General features: G+C 44.9%; 1 protein-coding gene across 3 annotated transcripts in view; it reads left to right on the top strand.

Moving 5' to 3' along the window:
• Positions 1-18,494, top strand: part of SKI (SKI proto-oncogene) — a 98,451-nt gene that overhangs the window by 18,999 nt on the left and 60,958 nt on the right. For 2 of the 3 annotated variants that reach the window (XM_021417610.1, XM_021417609.1), the window contains one exon: positions 7,425-7,535. The exons of the other annotated variant lie outside the window; for it this stretch is intronic. In XM_021417610.1, the coding sequence (XP_021273285.1) occupies positions 7,425-7,535 (111 nt within the window). The remainder of the gene's footprint in view (positions 1-7,424; positions 7,536-18,494) is intronic. 3 annotated transcript variants of the gene reach the window in all.

Raw genomic sequence — 18,494 nt, 5'->3', positions numbered from 1 at the left:
TCTGAAAGGAGCACATCCTCACAGTGACGTTTACCTACACCCTGGGTGGCTGGGCTCTGGTGATTTAAAAAAAAAAAATCCTACAAAGATCTGCCTGTCCTATTGTCTTCGTAAAGCCAGAGTTGTAAGGGAGGCAGCAGTCTGTGCTCGCTGGGATGCCCTGGGAGCAGCTGGCTTTATGAGCGTGCAGGGGGTTAGCAGTGAAAGGAGGAGGGACGTGGTCAGGGGATGCCACAGCCCAGAGAGAATTGCCTGCAACTCCATGACATTTTTAGAAGCTGGGCTTCGCTCCTAGAATTCACTGAGGAGGATATTGTCTCTATGCACTCTTCCCATAGAGTTCCCCTCGGTGGAAACAATTTCCTCTCATTTTGTGCAGGAAAGTTGGCTTGGGCTTTTGTGCAGGTGGAAGGTTCTGTAGCACGAGCTGTGCTGGTGTCGCTTCTGGAATAGTCTTAGCAGCATCTGTATTGAGGTGGTAACATTCAGCTTGGAATTTGTGATGGTTTTTGGTGTGATAGGTGTGAAGGACACGTAGAACTTGATACATTAATCATCCCTCAAATCCAAGACTATGATAGTGTTTCCTATGAGAACAGGAAACTTTTTTTTTTTTGTGCCCTACTATTTACCTGCACTTATACTGTGTTGGTCTGATGGCTTCTACTAAGAAATGCTGATTTATGCCAGCTGAGCATATGCCTTTGTTTGCTGGGGACAGGTTGTTTTGTTTCCATTAATTAAGACACTGCTTTCTCCTTAGCCCCATCTAATTCCAGTAACAACCCACATTTGCCTGACCCGAGGTCTGACAGCTCTGTGTGTGTGATGTTCGTCTTTTCTCTGACCTCGGTGCAGCTGGGAAATCAGAGACTGGTGAAATGAAATGCTGGAAGTTTAATTAATTCTATGGATTCCCTGTTTTTTGTGCATCTTTATTTTTAGCTGTTGAATATTAATGTGGAAAGGGGAGTAGGAGTGCAAGGTCTGTTTACTGTCTAGTACCTGAAAGTGGTATTCTTCTTCTTTTCCAGTTGTTTCATTTTACGTTAGAAATACAGTTGTATGATTCCCAGGTTCCTACCCAGCCTGAAGATGCCAAGTGAATGTCAGCAGGGAAACTGGTGGGAGGGATTTAAAGCCGTAATGCAAGCATTGTGGCTCTGAAACATAAGAGTAACTCCACTTTGAACATGAATTAATAAATTTGGTATTTAAGTGTCAAGAAAGATTAAGAAGAAGAGAGGGAAGAGTTCCTATGTCTTTTGGCTCTGCTTCCTGGGTAAGAATGCTGTGTTTTCCACATTGCAAGTTAATTAGTACAGTGTTTTTTTCTTCCTCTGGGATCTCCTGTATTTCTTCTGACCTGTAATTCTCTGTATAGTCATCAAGTAGAATAGATCTGATGGGCTCAGTTCTGACACGTTGTGTTTTGACAGCACATTTTGTTCATACTGAGTCAATACTTTTGAAGCTGGATTGCTTGGTCACTTTAATTTGACATATACCTAGTTGCTGCCAAAACTCCTTTTGGCTTCTGCCCTAACACCAGCCTACTGTTCCTGTCACCTTCTCTGACTGTCACTGGTGCTTTTATGGCTGCACAATGTGCAACAACTCACCAGGGAATCAGTCTGCCTGAATTAGTCATTATATAAAGGAGAGTTACAAAAATTAACTGAACAAATGTGCTGTTGAGTGTACAGCATAAGCAAGTCAAGGTGAGTCGGCTGGCATTGCGTGTTATTATTTGAGGTTGCCAAAGGTATGAAAGTTTCAGGTAAAATGATGGTTTATGTGTCGGTGCTTCATCCTCAAGTCTTGACGATCCAGGGAGCAGACTCGTGACGGTGAGAGTGAGGATGAGATGGAATCAAGCAGCGCTGCTTCAGCCCCGGCTTCTGTCATTTGTTAAACCTTTGTGCAGTGGCTGTGGCTGCTAAAGATTAGGTCAGTGTCTTTTCTTTAACACCTTACTAGGCTGTTGCTCTAAACCGTGAGCTACTGTGAATGCATTTTTCCTTTTTTTTGTTTTTAAGGCTTTTGGTGGATGAAGCTCTAAAATGAATAGAAATAGTGTCTCCTTCTTCCTTTTGCCTCCTACTCGCCGCTCACACACAGTCAGCCCTGGGGTCTTTTCTTTCTGTGTGGTTGGCAGAACAGAGAGAAAGAGAGAGAGGGAGACTGTCTGGGCCCCTGGTGCTGTCATGAGAAGAATAGTTGTGCTGTTACCGCTAAATCTAAAGGGACAAGCTGGGGTATGTATGCTGCAGCAGCCAGCGGGCTGAATTAGTGGCATTTAGGCACTGCTAAGAGGCTAATTGAGTCACTGGTACTTGCTGATTAAACCAGCAAATTGAATAACGTATGGATGTGCATGTTTGTGTTTGAGTCTACGCTCTATGGAAAAATAACATGCTAGGATTTCTTTAACCCTTCTGCTCAAGCCACTTAGTGGCTTAAGGAACGTCAAAGCAGCCAAATAAATATGAGGAGATCAGTCTTATTTTATTCTTTTATTTGATTTATTTTATTTTTTATTCTTTTATTCTTAATATTAGATGGGAGGGCACTAACACGGTTCCTTTACTGGTTACTGAGTTGTAACAACTGAAAAAGTGCAGTGTTAAGTGAGCCTTTGGTTTAATATGGGGTAGTCAGAATTGTGAGGCGACAGAAGAGGAAGAGCTGAGGCTCAGGGGATGTGGGGATGGCAGGTGAAGCCTTTGTTGGGATTTTGGTTGGCATCCATCTCAAACCACTCCACCTTCCTCAGAAGTGTGTCAGTAACACACAGCTGGTGGTTGCACCACTGCTTCTGGATATCTCAGCAGCAATGCATAAATAGCTCAGTTGTCGTATACAATGGGGAGGATTATAGCGTAGGTAAAGAAAATGTTTTTAACTGGGTTGTAAGGGGAATCCATAGAGAATCTGCAAAGCTGAGCTAAACTTTAATATACCCTTGCGATGTATTTTGTAGTGCGTCGTCACTCCTGAAATCTGCCCGCAGACTCAGGCCCAGCTTTGCTTTTGCTCACAGTGGTTGTTATAATGATTGTGGCTTGTTTAACTTCAGTAGAATTATTCCTAATTTACAGCACTATAACTGAAGAACAGAATTAGATTCTTGTGTTTTTCTTTGAAGTACGCAGTGCTCTTAGGGAGGCTGTTGCGCTGAGGGCATATTGCTCTCAGTGATTCTTTTTAATTTTGTTTTTAGCTTTTAAGAAGAATGAGACACCTCTCAATCTAAACCAGAAGGACATGTATGAAAAAATAGTAAGACTCACAGAGGCGAATGGTGGGTTCAGAACCTTGTGAGTCATTGCAGGGAGATTGACAGTTTGGGAACATGAACGCGGAGGAGTGAGGATGGGATGCTCAGGGGCTGATGAGATAAGGGAATCTATAGAATGTCAGCAGAGGGGTCAGCAGCAGCGTGCATCTCATTCCAGAGTTAAACTCAGGCATTGGGAAATGGCATTCCTTGATGGCAAATACGATCTGACAGTTCTCAGCTAGCTACAGTGTTCTCCTCCTCCTCCTCCTCCTCCACCCTCCCTTCAGCCACATATCAGCGGATGCTTTGGAGATCATGTCTGTTCTTGCCTTCAAAGCAGCAACAAGCAAATATTTAAAGCCACAAGCACACCTTAGAGGTTCTGCAGGGTAAGCCAGGTTAGCAATCAATTTGTGTACTTGAAAAATTGCATCCTTATTTAGGCAACTCAGTTTCCAGGGTGGTCAATCTGTTTTACCTCCTATTCAGAGATTATCGAGCTTTACTCTAATTTTAGCATGTAACTGTTGTCTTCCTCCTTCTTTCTTCCTTTCTTTTCTCCCGTGCATGTGAAAGAATTTCTTTCTGTTCATGGGCAGGCCTGGACTGGATCCGCTCCTGGAATTAACTACATAGGAGTTCATTCATTCCTCCTCTCAAATTACTTGGTGTTTGCTAGGTATAATTTGTTCATGGGTGGTGGGGAAGGAACTGTCCTCCCCTTGTTATTACCAAGGTGCAAGGAGCTAATACTGCTTTAGTGGGCAGGGCAGGAGACTGAGTCAAGAGAACTGTTTTATAGTCCCAGCTCTTGACACCATTTAGAGGGGTGACCTTGGGCGAGTTGCTTCACTTCTCTGTGAAACAGGAGCAAGTGTTTACCTCCCTGCCCAGCAGGGCTGTTGAGAGGATTTCTGTGGATTGTTTTACATACATACAGGATTATGGTATTATTGCTGAGTGTTGTTTTTTTTATGAATATGTATGAAAGGCACTAGGACATTACCTCACCTTAGGCCTCACGCTCAACTCGTTGCAAGCTTGTGGTTGCTGTGAATTTATGTAATGGAAGAGATGGAAGAGATTAGGAGCATTATCCTCAGAAGCTGTTGACATTCTCAGAAGAGAAAGTGGCGAACCCCATTTCTGTCTCTAAGTAGCTGTACATCTTTTTTCTGACTTTGCAGTCTTGTTGTCGGCATTTTGGGCATGGGGTCTAGAAAGGCTCCCATCAAACTAAGTACGTATTATTTTTCTGTAGGCTCTTTGTGAGATCCTCAAATACAGCTCCTCTTGCTGATGGAGAAAGGAAGAAATAATGACAAAATAGTGTGCTGTCGTTTTGTTTTTGAATCCTGAGCTTGTGGCAAGGGAACCGACCGCACTGTGGAGGTTGCACAAGTGCGGTCTCCAGGGTGTCACTGGTGGTGTCAAGGAAAACTTCCTCTTTTAATCAATCCTGTGGTGCAGCTGTGCTGCTTTGGATGAATGGGTATAGCTGGGAGGCATCTAGTCAGGCAAGGAAAGGCCAGGAGGGTGTGAGCCTTGTCTCACTTCATCTTATACATGAAATGGGGAAAGGACAGGACCACTGCAGAGGGAGCATTTTCCTTGACAGAAACTGAAATATATATGGCCGTAAGCCTGCCTTGTGTGCTCTGCTTGCAAACCACAGGGTTCTGAGGCTGAAAGTGAGCTCAGGGTGACTCGGTATGGCCGTGACCTCAGCTTGACCTGATGCCCTGGTATGTAGAGCTGCTGCTGCCCAGGCAGGGTTGTCCGACCAACAGATGTTCTGAGATGCCATGTAAAGATTGAGTGGGTTTTTTCTTAATGTTTTGTGGATGTTGCTCCTAATCTCTTCCAGTATTTCGCTCTTTAAGTCATCTTGTCTGTTGAAAATTAAATAAATAAAAAGGCCTCTGTCAGACTGATACAGAACTTCATGTTTGGGTTACAGTTGTTGAAAAATAGACACATGTGAGTACTAAGTGCTTTATAAAAAACGTTCCAACCTTCTAGTCTGTAGGTCTTCTCAGGTGAGTTGAGTCAATTGTATGATGACAGCTATCAAATAGCATCTTCTGTCCCAGCTGCTTAATGACAGCTATCAAATAGCCTCTTCTGTCCCTGCCTGGAGCCAGCAAGCTTAGATTTTAGTCCATTGTGTTGGCAAGGCAGGTTCAGGTCAGACAGAAACCTGTCAAAAGCTATGCTTTAAATAAATACCTATGCCTCTTTCTCCTATTCTGCCATCCTTTAGTTTGTGCTTTCGGGCAAGGTGTTAACAGTCATTTCTAAAATCTCACCGTATTTCCTGCGCACACTGTGAGCGTAATCAAATAAAAAGTGGGCTTGTGACATGAAGAAACAAACCAGTGTAGGATGGATTAAGCACCAGAAGCAAAAGTTGCTGCCAGAATCTGGCCACTTCATTTTGAGGTTCAGGAGAGTTTTGCAGTTTGTTGTGGCTCCGTGCAAGCTCCTTTAGCCCTGATGCAACCGTAATCCAGTCGGGTTGGATGGCTGCAGTGGGGTGACCTGTGCTGAGCAGCAGATGTGGCACAGCCGGTGGGGATTGCTCAAAGGAGTAAGACATCGGGGTTAGCCTGCTCCTTTGCCTGCCTTGACCCCCACTCTCTTTTTCCTTGCTCATTCTCTGCTTTGTATTGCAAGGATGGATTTGCAAAGTCTTTATGCAACTAATTCATTTGAAAATTGCATCATCAGGAGGGCTCCAGGTTGAGGATTTGTCTAAATCAGAACTTTCTACAATAATCTGAAAGTTTCACACAAGGCAAACACTGTGTTTCCTTGTTTTACACACAAGTGCACTGATTAGCACTTCCTCTCTGCATTTGTGGCTGACTTTTCACGTTGTCATATTCGTACTTACAGTGAGATATGCGTGTCACTTAGCACCTGATTCTCCTATGCAAAGGTCTTGTCACACAGCTTTCATCGAATGCATCTTTTTGTGAAGTGGGTGCATTCCAATATGCCCGTAGCCATCTCATGGCACTTCTCTGTGACCTTTCTGCTGGAGTGACAAAGGGAGTTCCGTGCCATGCAAAGCAGTCTGTGCATTGTTCAGTTGGAGTAAGGTTGCCTTGAAATCACTCGTAACAGTACCTGGGAAGATCTTATCTTGGTTTGATGTTGGAATTCTTATATTTGAAAACAAGAGGGGAATTTGAGGGTGGGGAATTATTCTATATTAAATGTGTTTTCTTAATTTGTAAAGCATTTGAATAAACACTAGCATGAATGTGCTATAAAAGGGTAGTGCTGTAGCAATAAAAAATGCATTTTGCAAATTTCTGCACTGTGAAAGGGCTACTTCTAATGGAATTGAATTGTTTAGTTGAGACAGCTCTTGCCGGAGAAAATTAGAAAGGCTTCATTCCTGTCATAATGAAATTGGGTCATTGTCTTTTTTAACTGGGTCATAGGAGTTTCCAGCATGGGAGGCCTCTTGCCATGTTTGATGAGGGCGAGGTATGGGAGCAGCCTGCTCTGTTAACCCTTGCGGTGAGGCTCAGCTCTGCTCCGCACGCCCTGGGTGGGGGGAGCTGCTTCTGCAGGCACCATGCTGCATGCTGCAGGCACTGTGAGCCGGGCCGGGGCTGTTCCTGGTGCCCATGCAACCTGGGCTGCAGCACCGAGGGCAGCAGCAGTGGAGCCCTCGAGCCTCCCACATCACCCCTGTGGTCGGCTTCTGCTGCAGCCAGAGGTCCTCCTGCCCTTCCCTGAAGGAAAGGAAAAATACAGAGATGTAGAACTAAGTTCAGTGCTGTGGGGTCTTAATTCACTTAACAATTTCAATAAATCATGCTTGACAAACATTTTGTTGCTATAGCAGTATGTGAGAGGTGGCTCCCACCCTCACACCACAGTCTAGGAAGGCTTTCAGAGACTGAGCAAGCCTTCTCGCATTTGGGAAAGAAAGAGTCTTCCCTGCTTGTCTGCGCTATGTGAAAAGCAGCAGTGTCTGAAAACCAAAACAAAAAACCCCACAGCACAACAACTGGCCTCCATCCATGAGCCGACCCTATTTCCAGCCTGTCCGCCACGGTACCAGGGGCATGGGCTGTTACTGAGAGGCTGCTCTTGTACATAAAGCCTTGTGATTTTTGTTTAGAACCGTGAGTCTCCTAGAGTTCAGCTCCGCCGGAACAAAATGTTCAAGACAATGCTGTGGGATCCAGCTGGAGGTTCAGCGGTACTGCAGCGTCAGCCAGATGGAAATGAGGTGCAGAGGGTTGCAGGGGTGGGTGTGGGGAGTTCCTTCTCTTTAAAGGAAAAGGAAAACAAGAATCATTCCGAAATACGTGCATTCACATGTATCTATAGTGTTAAATGCTAACTATGGTAGGCATGTTCTCATTCAGCTCGGTGCCAGTAAGATGTCAGTTGTGCTTTGTGTGTGGTTGTTACAGTAAATAGGGCAGAGACTGCTCTCAGTGAAAAGCCCGTGTAACTCCGCTGATTTTGGATGTACACTGACATAACTAGAGCATAATTTGCTCATTGCCTGTGATTTTTAAATGACCCTAGTGATTTTGTGTGTATGGCTGGACATGCCTTGCGTTGGCCTGGTTTTCTGGAAGTGCCAAACTCATGCATTCCAGAATGACCAATATTCAGAGATAGAAATAACTTTTAAAAAATCTTTAGGCTTTAGCAGTGATAGACCACGTTTTGTCCTCTGTCATCTTTTATTTCTGCTAATGTGAATGGGCATGCTTATGGAGAGCTGATTACAGAGCAAGGCCTATCAAGTTTTTCAGCCTCTTTTTATGGAATTGCTTTGTTTTGTGGAATGGCTGTAGTGATGTAATGCATCATCAGTTGGAATGAGGTGGTAAGTGAAATGAAGCTTCCAACTCCTATTTGTGCATGTTGATACAGTTGAAATTTTAGATATCTTTTGGCAAAGCAAAATTTGATATGAGAAAAGTAATATGACATAGAGAAAAAACTGTTCCATTTAAGTTATGGAAACTGTAAACTCATACCACTGAGCCTCTGCAGCCTTGTGACCATAGAGAAATAGGGAGTGTATGTATCGTGGTTTCTGTGGCTGAGTAGTGGTGCTGTCCAGGTGCGTTGAAATGAAAATGGGGGGGAAGAAGGGAGAGGGAAAAAAAAAACAATTTGAGAAATGTCACAGAAGTTGTTCATACTGTTTGTGTCTCTTTTTCTATTAGTTTCCCATCTGAACAAGCAAAAGCAGAACTACCTGAATGTGCATTCAAAGAGCTAGTTCTGCTTTTGCAGAACTTTTTCTCCTCCCACTCTTTTATTGGCATATTTTGCTCTTTCCCCTTCAAAAGGAGTGGTCAGCAGATTCTAGTGAAATCTACTTTAAAAAGACTGAAATACTTTTTGGTCCATTCCTGTAAGCATTCTGGGTTCAGCAGTAACTTGTACAGCATTTCCAGAAGTGCTGTGATCTCCTGCATCGTGTTTTGGGAGGTCTCTGAGTAGCATCAGGTGTAAATTCATTATGCAGCAATGTGGGCAGTGGTGCAGCGGCACTCATTCCTCTGAGGAACATCCTTAGGGAAAGAAAACTTCCTGTAAGGAAAGGAAAACCTTTTATTGTAAGGAGAATGAGGAGAGGAAGCACAGTGGTATTCTACATAGGGAGCTTGTCTGGGAAGGATCTGTCAGGATGAGGAGGTCTGTCTTCTGGAATGTTTATAGATAGTTCTCCGAGGAAGCGAAGACTTAGAGCATCAGAGTTGGCTCTGGTCATGTGTTGGATGCTGAACTGTTAATTAAATTACAGCACAGATCCCTGACCAAAGCTTTTGAAAGTCTTTAGCACTCTTTCATTTGTGCCCTCGTATCTTCTGGGAGCAGCTTGCAATTCAAGTCAGATACTGATGGATGTTTAAGGCTCTCAAGCAGTGTGATATCAGTAGCAGTGAAAAAACAGACAACAAACAATTTACTGGTGGCTGGTCAGGGCTGGGAAAGCCCATGCCCCTCCTTTAAAAGTCCCTCTCTTAGAGCTCTCCCAAAGATGAGGTTCCCGTACTCATTCACTACTCATCTAGAGAATGAATGTCTGCTTTCTTCTCCTGTGTGTGTTCCCATGGTCTGTGTGATCATAAGTTGCGTTGCTGTGCTCCATTTTCCACAGCCCGTGGCTTTCAGGCTTTTGTGTGGCTTCTTCAGAATTTCACAAGTACATCACAAGATGCTATTTTGGGTGGCTCTAGGATAAAGAGCACTTAGATCTTCAGAATGCCCTTTGCCACGTTCCATTAGGACTGTGAGGTACCCAGAAAACAAACCAAGCTCTCTGTAACTCTTAGCCCAGCGTGTTCAGTTCTACGCAGATGTGATCAGAAGGTGCTGCTTCATCTCTTTGCAGCGTTTATCTTGAGCTGACACAGATTTTCTAGACAGTTGGTTCTTTCACCCCGAGTTGGGAGTGTATGTGTAATCGGCCACAAAACCTGTGCGTGTGGATCAGTCCATCCGACAACATTTCTTAAGCACCGCGCTACATTAGGCAAAGGAGCTGGGCCAGGCAGGAATAAACATGCCATAGGTGTTTCTTTTCTGTCTGGGCGCTTCCCAGAGCCCGACTGAGGGCACTTCTGACCTGTCTGAATGCTCAGCGGGCTGTGCTTTGTTGTGTATCACTTCCTACATCTCAGGTACAGCAGGGGCTGTGCTTAATTCCTCTGTGAAATGTCCCTCCTTGTGGCTGTGGTGGCACCTCTCCATGTAGGGCGGCTGGCTGACAGTGCTGCTGTTCAAGGAGGGGCCGTCGTGCCGGGGTGCAGAACCTGCCTGTGAGCAGCTGAACCCAACCTGCTGGCCCGAGCTTCCCGGTCTGTCGTGCTGCATTCCTGTCAGCTCCCACTCCCGCACAAAGCTTATGCAACTGTCTCTGAGGCAGAACAGGGGTCACTTCAGGCGGCTGTTTTGATCTGGTGGTGCCTCCTCTCCTCTCTAATGCTGTCTGGAAGGATTTGTTAGATTCTTTTTTCAAAAGAAGAGGCCAGGCACGCAGGCACTTTCACGCACACACATCATGCTGCCGCGCTGGGATTTAAGGGCAAATGGAAGCCGGGGCTTGACAGGAGGCTGATTAGGAATACAATCCTTTCACAGTGCTTTGCTTTTGCATCTAAAGAGACTTCTGTGTGCTCAGCATTTAGATTTGCTGCCCCAGTGACATCACACGCTGTCAGCGCTGCGGCTCCAGCAGTACCACCAGCAGTGCTCTGCCTTTCCTGCTTAGCTTGCCCGAGCCTATTGGAATCATTTACATATGTTAAACAGCCATTGTGTGACCCTGTGACAAAGAGTTTTATTTTATCTGCATCGTAGAGGAGTAAACGGAGATAGGGAACGAGCTGGTAGCTTGTCTGTGGCCACACAAGATGTTATCTGGGGGACCTGCAGTGAGAACCCCAGCGACCAGGCTGTGCTGTGCTCTGGGGACAAGCTCAGCTCTTCCCCTGGCACACAGCCTGGGAGCAGGGAGTCCTCGCCTCTTGCCTCAAGTTCTGACCTCTCTATTGTGGCTCCAGACTTGTAAATAAAAGCTGGGTGTCATGACCACCAGCCGCTCGTTTGAGGCAGCAAGCTGCAGCGTGAGTGCCCAGAGGGAATGGTGAGTCGATGAGGATGTTGATCTGCCAGCTTCCAGTGACCTGGCGCAGCCTTAAATCAACCGAGGGTAGACCTGGGAGCTGGTCTGTGGCTCATCTCCCTCCCTAGACACTGCAAGAACTTTTTTGCTTGCTTTGATCAGTACAGTGCTAGTTAAGGACAGATATTCTCTCTCCCTGCCTCTCCTATCCCTTTCAGTTTTGGGGTTTTCAGCTTTGGAATACTTCCCAGGAGAATATCGAAACATAAAGCTTCCCAGAATCACACTAAATCATCATTATAGGAAATGTTTCCTGGATACTGCTGAAGTTATTTAACAACCACCTCGCTCATGTTTCCCTATCAGGCAATTGTTATGTGCTTTTATGTGTTCTTTGCATGTCTGGAAACTGAACCAAATGTGGTCAAAGCAAGCACACTGGTGATACTGCGAGGTCTTGTCACCTGTGTGGAATGCCCCAGATGAGCCACAATGAAAGCGATAGTTGTTTTTAGAAAGAGTACCCAGTTCAATTGGATATCATAGGGTGCGACCCCTGCCTGCATGGATTTGGCAGTCAGCTCTACAGCGGTTGTCTCGGGTTAGAAAGAGGATGAGAAACCTGAGGAGGAGGTGAGAAAGAGCCCAAACCAGACTTGTGACAAAAAGCTGTTCTCTTAAGCTATATTCCCGGTGCTTTTGGGGTGATTCTGTGCTGGAGATGGTTTGGGTGTTTTCTGTAGAGCACAACTAGATGCAGCTTCTCTCTCTCATCTTTGCTTCTTCCATTCTTCCTCTCAGTCATTTCCCAGGGGTAAAAATAGATGTTATGACATTTCACTTTGGAGATCCCAATTAACAAGCGTATAAAGGAAGCTTTGTATCTGAGATCTCTTTGTCTGCTGGGATGTAGGTTTTTCTCTTAATGGGCTACGAAGTAAGTCATTGCCCTTCCTTAGCAGGCTGTTGGGACTGGTCAAAGGCATATGTAATTTGAGGTTATATGTGAGCAGCATCGGAACTCTACCCTGCAAGCTCTATTATGGTTCCTTGCCATATAGCTTGACATGATGTCAGCTAGAGTTCTAAGTTGTGGGGGTTTTTTTGTTTTGTTTTTAACCGCTCTCACTATTGATATAACTCAGGAACATCTAGGCCACAGTTAGGAATGGCTGACCTTAAGACCAGCTTTGTTCCACATGCTCTTAGGGTGCTTTTGCCCTGACTGACATGCAGCTGTAGGCAGTAAACTATTAAGCAGATAGCATTTCTCCAGAATTTCATGAACCAAAAAACTTATGAAAGCTCTATATGTGACTGGTTAATCTTAAGCAATGTGCAGCTCTGGTTTTGTGTGAAGCAATCATTTCTTCACCCTTTGTGGCACCTTTGATGTCCTGCCTCTGAGCCTGCCTTCGCTTTCCCTGTAAGTGCCTGATTTGTGTATTGCTTTGGTGGTGGTTTGTTTGTTTGTTTTTCTTTTACTCCTTTGAGTGGCTGCATATGGACTTTGGAAATGCTGTACTGCCTTGACAGGTGAGAGAGCAAATGTAGAGTTTGGAATTCCTCCTTCCCCCAGCACTGCAGCAGGCAGCTGGATCAGGAGCTGCTTGAGTGGAGCTTTGAGTCAGTAACGGAAAAAAAATAGACCTTAAAGAAAATCCAAATGCTACCCTTGGCCTGGTGAGATCTTGGGAAGACTTACTGCTGCCCTTTGTACGCGCAAAAAGATTAAGCAGGATCCTGTTTGGTAACATGGAATCTCTTTATAGAAGTAGAAAACCCAGAAACCAAACCTCAGTGTAGGAGAAGAAAGATGAAAGTTTGGATGACTATCAGAATGCTCTGAGCCGCATTCAAAGCAGAGCTTCTTGGAAACGTAAATTACAGGGGACGATTAAATAGCACTAGATTGACAGATCATAATGTTCTTTCCCATATACAGTATTTATTTGTAAAATGGAGGCTGTGTTTAGCTCTGGTTTCCCTCCACGTTTTATTTCAACTTTGCATGGGACAAATATATGGCGTTGCATGTTATGAGGGCTTTCAACGTAAATGTTCTTTGCAAGCTAGAATTTAATGAATGGTGCTTATGGTGTGTTCCTTAATAGACAAGACGTTGAAGGAAATACTTAACCATTTAACTGAACCTCTTAGTTTTGGCAAGAATTGAGTGTAAATAATCTTAGCATGTCTTGCTTTTTAGGAAGCCTTATATTCATACACCTTGCCTTGAGTTCAGAGGGAACTAATTTGACTGGGCAGTGTTGTTTCTAATTTGAACAGGATTCTGGATGACCTGTTACCTTGCTGAAGAAAAATGAGGGATGCACGTGTCAATTCCTAACCTCTTTTTCAGACATTGATCCATTTGATTCAGGCACCGCTATGAAAGGTGTCCACATTCCACATGCCTCTCCCTCAGAAAGTTTCCCAGCACATTGTTAATTAATAAAAGAGACTCGTCTTTTTTTTTTTTTTTTCCTCCTGGTGTTAACTTATTTATAAGCAGAGTGCATGTTAAACTGGTAAATAACTTCCTGCATTTTTATAAGTATTTTCTGATTTCCGACTTTTTGGCACTACTGGAAGAATTCATGTGTCTTTGTTTAGTGCTGGGATGTAAGTTACATGCATGCAGTAAGAGGGATGTTTCAGCCCTTCTGCTGACCAGATGCTAGGTGGGGGGGGGGAAAAAAAAATCCTACATGAAAAAACAAGAATTGCAGAAAATAGATGTCCTAAGAATTTACTTTTCAGTTCCATGTAGATTTTACAAGAGAGTAAGAGAGCTCTGAATGGTCAATATCATGAATCCTTTGTCATAGAAATGAATAAAAAAAACTCCATGATGGGAACAGCATTAGAAACTTTTCCATTCTCTGGAAGCAGGAACGGGGGAAATACAAAGATGAAGCTGGATTTCCCAAAGAATTCAAGAGTATCTTGAAGGCCAACAGATATTCCCTTCCAGAACAGTGTCTAACTCCAGATGAAGAGACTAGCAGGATTCCCAAGAACCATTGGGAGAACTGTCCTCATGTTCTCTGGTTGTGGTCATTACTGAATATTGGACTACACAGATCATTGAACTGATTTATTTTGGGACTCATTCATGAGTTATTGGCCATTTTAATTCTGTTTTGTAAAATCTACAGAAATATGTTTGAAGCCGTCTTTGACATGCTATGTTTGTGTGTTTGTTTTTGGGGAGAGATTTATTGTTGTTGTTATTTGTAAAAGACTCCAATGTATTATGTGTTATCTTGAGGATGCCTGCTACCATCTGGGCTTGTTATTTAGCAGGGGTAAGAAGCACAAGGGAAATAGAAGAGTGAGTATTGCGAGGTCTGCTGGGACAGCGTGTTGGGTAGAGAATTATAGCAGGCCAGGATGAAGGCATACAAGAAAATTAAGACTTAACTGATGAACCTGAACAAAAGCGGGTAAGAAATTCTACCTGAACCATGCGTGGGTACTCATTTGGCTGTGTAATTGTGTGCCTTACTGCTAGCACGGGTAAATCTGCACCGCTGCGTTACGGCTGCGGGCCCTGCTGCCCAGAGCAGGGAGAGGAGAGCTGGAAGCACTGCAGTGCAGCTGAGCACCTGAGAGTGGAATCCAGCCCCTGATTAAATAGAGGTAGAAAAATAAAGGTACCTTCTGAGCTCCTGCGTGAGCATTTCCTAGTAGAGTTCACAGAAGTTAAAGATGTGTGTAATTGAGAGGAGCGCAGAGTTGTGGCTTTCTCTGGTTTTAAAAGGCTGAATTCTTTTTGTTTTCTTCCTTTCTCCTCCTTCCCTGCTCATTAAAAAGGCGCTATTTGTGGTCATTAGGAGGCACCCAGAGCAATTAGATCTAACTGGCCTTCGTGATAGCTATTCAAGACAGAAGCTAAAACAGGATTGTATTGTAAACAACAACAACAGAAAGGGGGGCACACTAAACTTTATGGCGTGTTGGTATGTTGGGGGGGAAATTAGAGGATTATGCCGTCAGCATCCCTGTAAATCTTGTTTATCACTGATGTGGGGGAGGACACCATATCTGAGGGGAATCCTCGGACAGCGAGGTTGTGAACTTTGCGGATTCATCGGTTCAAATGGCAGAGGGAGGAATGGAAGGAAAAGGGAACAAAATAACAGAGTAAGGCCAAACTCCTCCGCTTTCGGAGTGAAATGCTGTGGGCTGGTGCGAGAATGGAAAAAAAAAAAAAGCCTAATGAACAGTGGTGTGTAGGAATGCCCCTTCTGAGCATCCAGCCAGCCCAGCGTGGTGGCTCTGAAACAGTCAACAGCAGATGCTGCTGCGGTGTGTTTGGGAGTTGAAGAGTTCTAGCAATGGGAAGAGCAAGAGAGAGGACCTGGGGGAAAAGGATCCGGAAGGTTATGGCAGAACAAGATGTAGGGGTGGAATGCAGCTGTTGTATGGGAGCATCCCTGCCTCACTGAGCACAGGGCATGGGGCAGTGGGAGAAGCTGCTCTCCCGGCCTCCTCCTAAAGCAGACTGTATACTTTTGGTACAATACGTGTCTTTTTCAAATAGCTAACCTACTCCTGCTTCTAAAGCCGGGTGTGAATTCCTTGCACAATTGAAGCCACTGTGATACAAATGGGATCAGTTTTGAGGTTGGAAGGGCTCAGTGTCCTCCTGTGGTGGGATGGGCAGAGCAGGGCTCAGCCCCTAGGTTTTATTTGGGGTCAGGCAGTCAGCAGGGTGGGAGGAAGGTTCGCAGGCGGTGAGCCCACCATCTGGCAATCATAAAACAAGTCATCAACGTTTTTTGGAGGAGGATGGTGAGGAAACAAGCTGCAGACGATTGTCATGAGCTCGGGGCCCTAACACAGACACCTTTATGGCTGCTCTCTGTTCTGGTTGGGTGTCAGTAGTAAGGGTCAAAAGTTCAGGCTGTTCCTCTGCATGTTTTTTCCCTCCAAAAGGTGGATTTGGGCATTATGGGGAGTTGAACCACAGCTCCCATGGCAGTCCTGGGCAGCCCTGGCCCTGTTGGTGCCCTGTGCTGTCTGTGTACAGGGTAGGCTGGCTGGCACAGCCTCAGATGGGGAGCAGAGAAATTAAACACAGCTTAACTGTGTGAGACGCTGTAGTGAGATGGAGCGGCCAGGCAGCCTCCTAAACAATGAACTGGCAAGTGCAGGCTGTTCAGTTACCTTTTTTTTTTTTCCTGAACACAATTAGTAGCTTAGAAAAGGTTGTTACGCCACTGTACCAGACCTTGGAGGGAAGCAACCAGATGAAGATTTCAGAGGCTGCTGTTCAGAGCAGCACGCAGGCTCGTCTGGGAAGAACAGAGGCATTGTGAATAGAGCACTGTGGGGAGCCCTGACAGAAGCAGGTGGCATTACGGGCAGGTGATGCAGCAGACCTGGTGGTGCTGTGAGGCATGCGACGGGAAAGGAGAAGCTGGGATAGCTCTGTGAGGCAGCTCTTCTGCCGACTTGCGTTCTATATGTGCTTGTAGCTCCTCCTGCTCAGCTGCTCACCAGTGCTGCACCCACCTTGCTTTAAGGCTGAAACTTCCCATTTGCCAGATGTGGCAGGAATCACGGATCCGCTTTGCATCAAAAGAAATGCATAACCATTGGGCCTCATTCTTCTTCTCATAATGAAAATGAGGAGTATGAGTAACTGTGCGAATGCAGTGGGTGTAGCAGCACGCAGATCAGCGGGCAGGCAGAATGAGGTGCAGGGTATTGTAACAACAACAAAAACTTACAGAGAAACGTCTGAAACATTTGACTAAATGCTGCTTTAAAGCAGTCAGACCTGGTTAAAGTGAATCATTCTGTGAACTGTTCTAACCCCCCTCACAACACAGAGCCTCCAGATTAACAAATGCGCTGGAATGCAGAATGCACATCTGGTCTTCGTTACTGCGGCCCGGCTGTAATCACATGGAGAAAGCTACCTTGGGTTTTTATGTAGAAATGTTTGTATTATACAAAACCCTGGTTGCCAAGCAATTTTTATTAAAACGGCCAGTTTATGCTCAATCTAGTGTCCTGCTGAGGAGCTCTGAATGCCATAAAATCTGTGCACAGCGTCACTCCCTTTGTTAGAGCTCCATGGGCTGAGAGCAAGCAGTGTGCTAGGGGATGGTTTGGCACCATCTGAGCTTTGTCTGCACCCATACTTTTGTTGTTGGAATGTCCAGTTGTTGCTGCCATCTTGAGAGCTTTGCCTGTCAAAGGCAGATTGGAAGCTGGAACTATAACCACAATTTTGCCTAAACGCAGCAGATCCCATGATGTGGAAATTAAAATACCACTGCCTAAACTAAGTGCTCGTGGTGGATCTGTACTCTGAAGTCAGTAGTGGGGAATCTTTGAGGGCTGAAGGGTTTCTTAATGATGCATGGAAGATTAGAAATGCGTACTTTGAAATCCCAATTTACAGGATGTAATTGTAGAAGTTGCTTAGGAGAGTTCTCTGAGGGACTTAAAATCAGTATGACTTACAATGGGCTTTAAAGATGCTTCTCATTAGAATACAGATCTGACCTGACCAGCAGTGCTTTCCAGAATTTGAACTTAAAGGGGGACTTGAGTCTAATACGTACAGAAGTTTGGCTCAGTGAAATATGGTAAATAAATATAAGTGAAACTTCTCTCACACAGTGTGTATTCGTCTAGACACACTGGTAGAAACTTTGAAGCAACTAGTAGCAAAACCATCCTTTTATTAACGTTCCACAGGAGTCAAGAGTTGTTTTGGTAGATGAGGAAAGCTCCCACAGCATTTTTCAATAACTAATACTGCCTTGAGTTAAGGATGTTATTTTGTGTTTCCAATTAAAAGCTAGGCTCTTCTGTACAGTAAACCCTAACAAGTGGCACCAAAGGTCACAAGACAGGAAGGGGAAGAAGGAGGGCTGGTTTCATAGCGTTGTGTCACTCATAACTGTCTGCCGGAAAACCACAGAACCCTACCTTCATCCACGCAGACGGCCAGTCACAACATTCTTGGGTGGCCAAGTGGGTTTTTCCTGTCCGACAGTTCTGCTTGTCCTCATGCAAAGCACTCTCTTTCCTCACCCTGCGTTAGCGGTGGGGGAACCAGGAGCTGTTACAGAATATGTGCACGTTTATGTCCCGCTCTGGCAGAAATTGACATGATTTAGCTTGTTTCAAAGTGCTGTCACGCGCAGAAGCAAAGAATTTGATAGCAAGAAAGGCTACAGGTAGTTCGTCTGCTTCCAGTGCTGTTTCCTTCGTTTCACAATAGAAACGCTATTGCCTGCAGATGAAGGAAAACTGACGCAGTTCCTGTCTGTCCTAGCCAGAAGAAACCAAATGTTTTTTTCAGTTCAAAGTGGCAATCCATGATGGCTTTCCTTGTGTTAACATTTCCTTCAGTGTTAGCACACAGAAGTGTGCCCACCTAGGGAATGAGTCTGATCTTCAGGTGCTGTGCCTGTGCTTGTGGACACCAGGGTGTACGGCTGGTGAGCGGTGCCTGGCCTGCACCGTGTTACTGCTTACCTAGAAGCACGTGTGACCTGCGTGCTGACTATGTGACAAAAGTATCTCTGGTTGAACAGCTCTGGAACATGGCATGTGAAGTGTCTG

The sequence above is a fragment of the Numida meleagris genome, chromosome 20, assembly GCF_002078875.1.
Source record: "Numida meleagris isolate 19003 breed g44 Domestic line chromosome 20, NumMel1.0, whole genome shotgun sequence".
Lineage (NCBI taxonomy): Eukaryota > Metazoa > Chordata > Aves > Galliformes > Numididae > Numida > Numida meleagris.
Note: the sequence above shows the minus strand (reverse complement) of the source record. Positions and strands in the feature narration are given on the sequence as shown.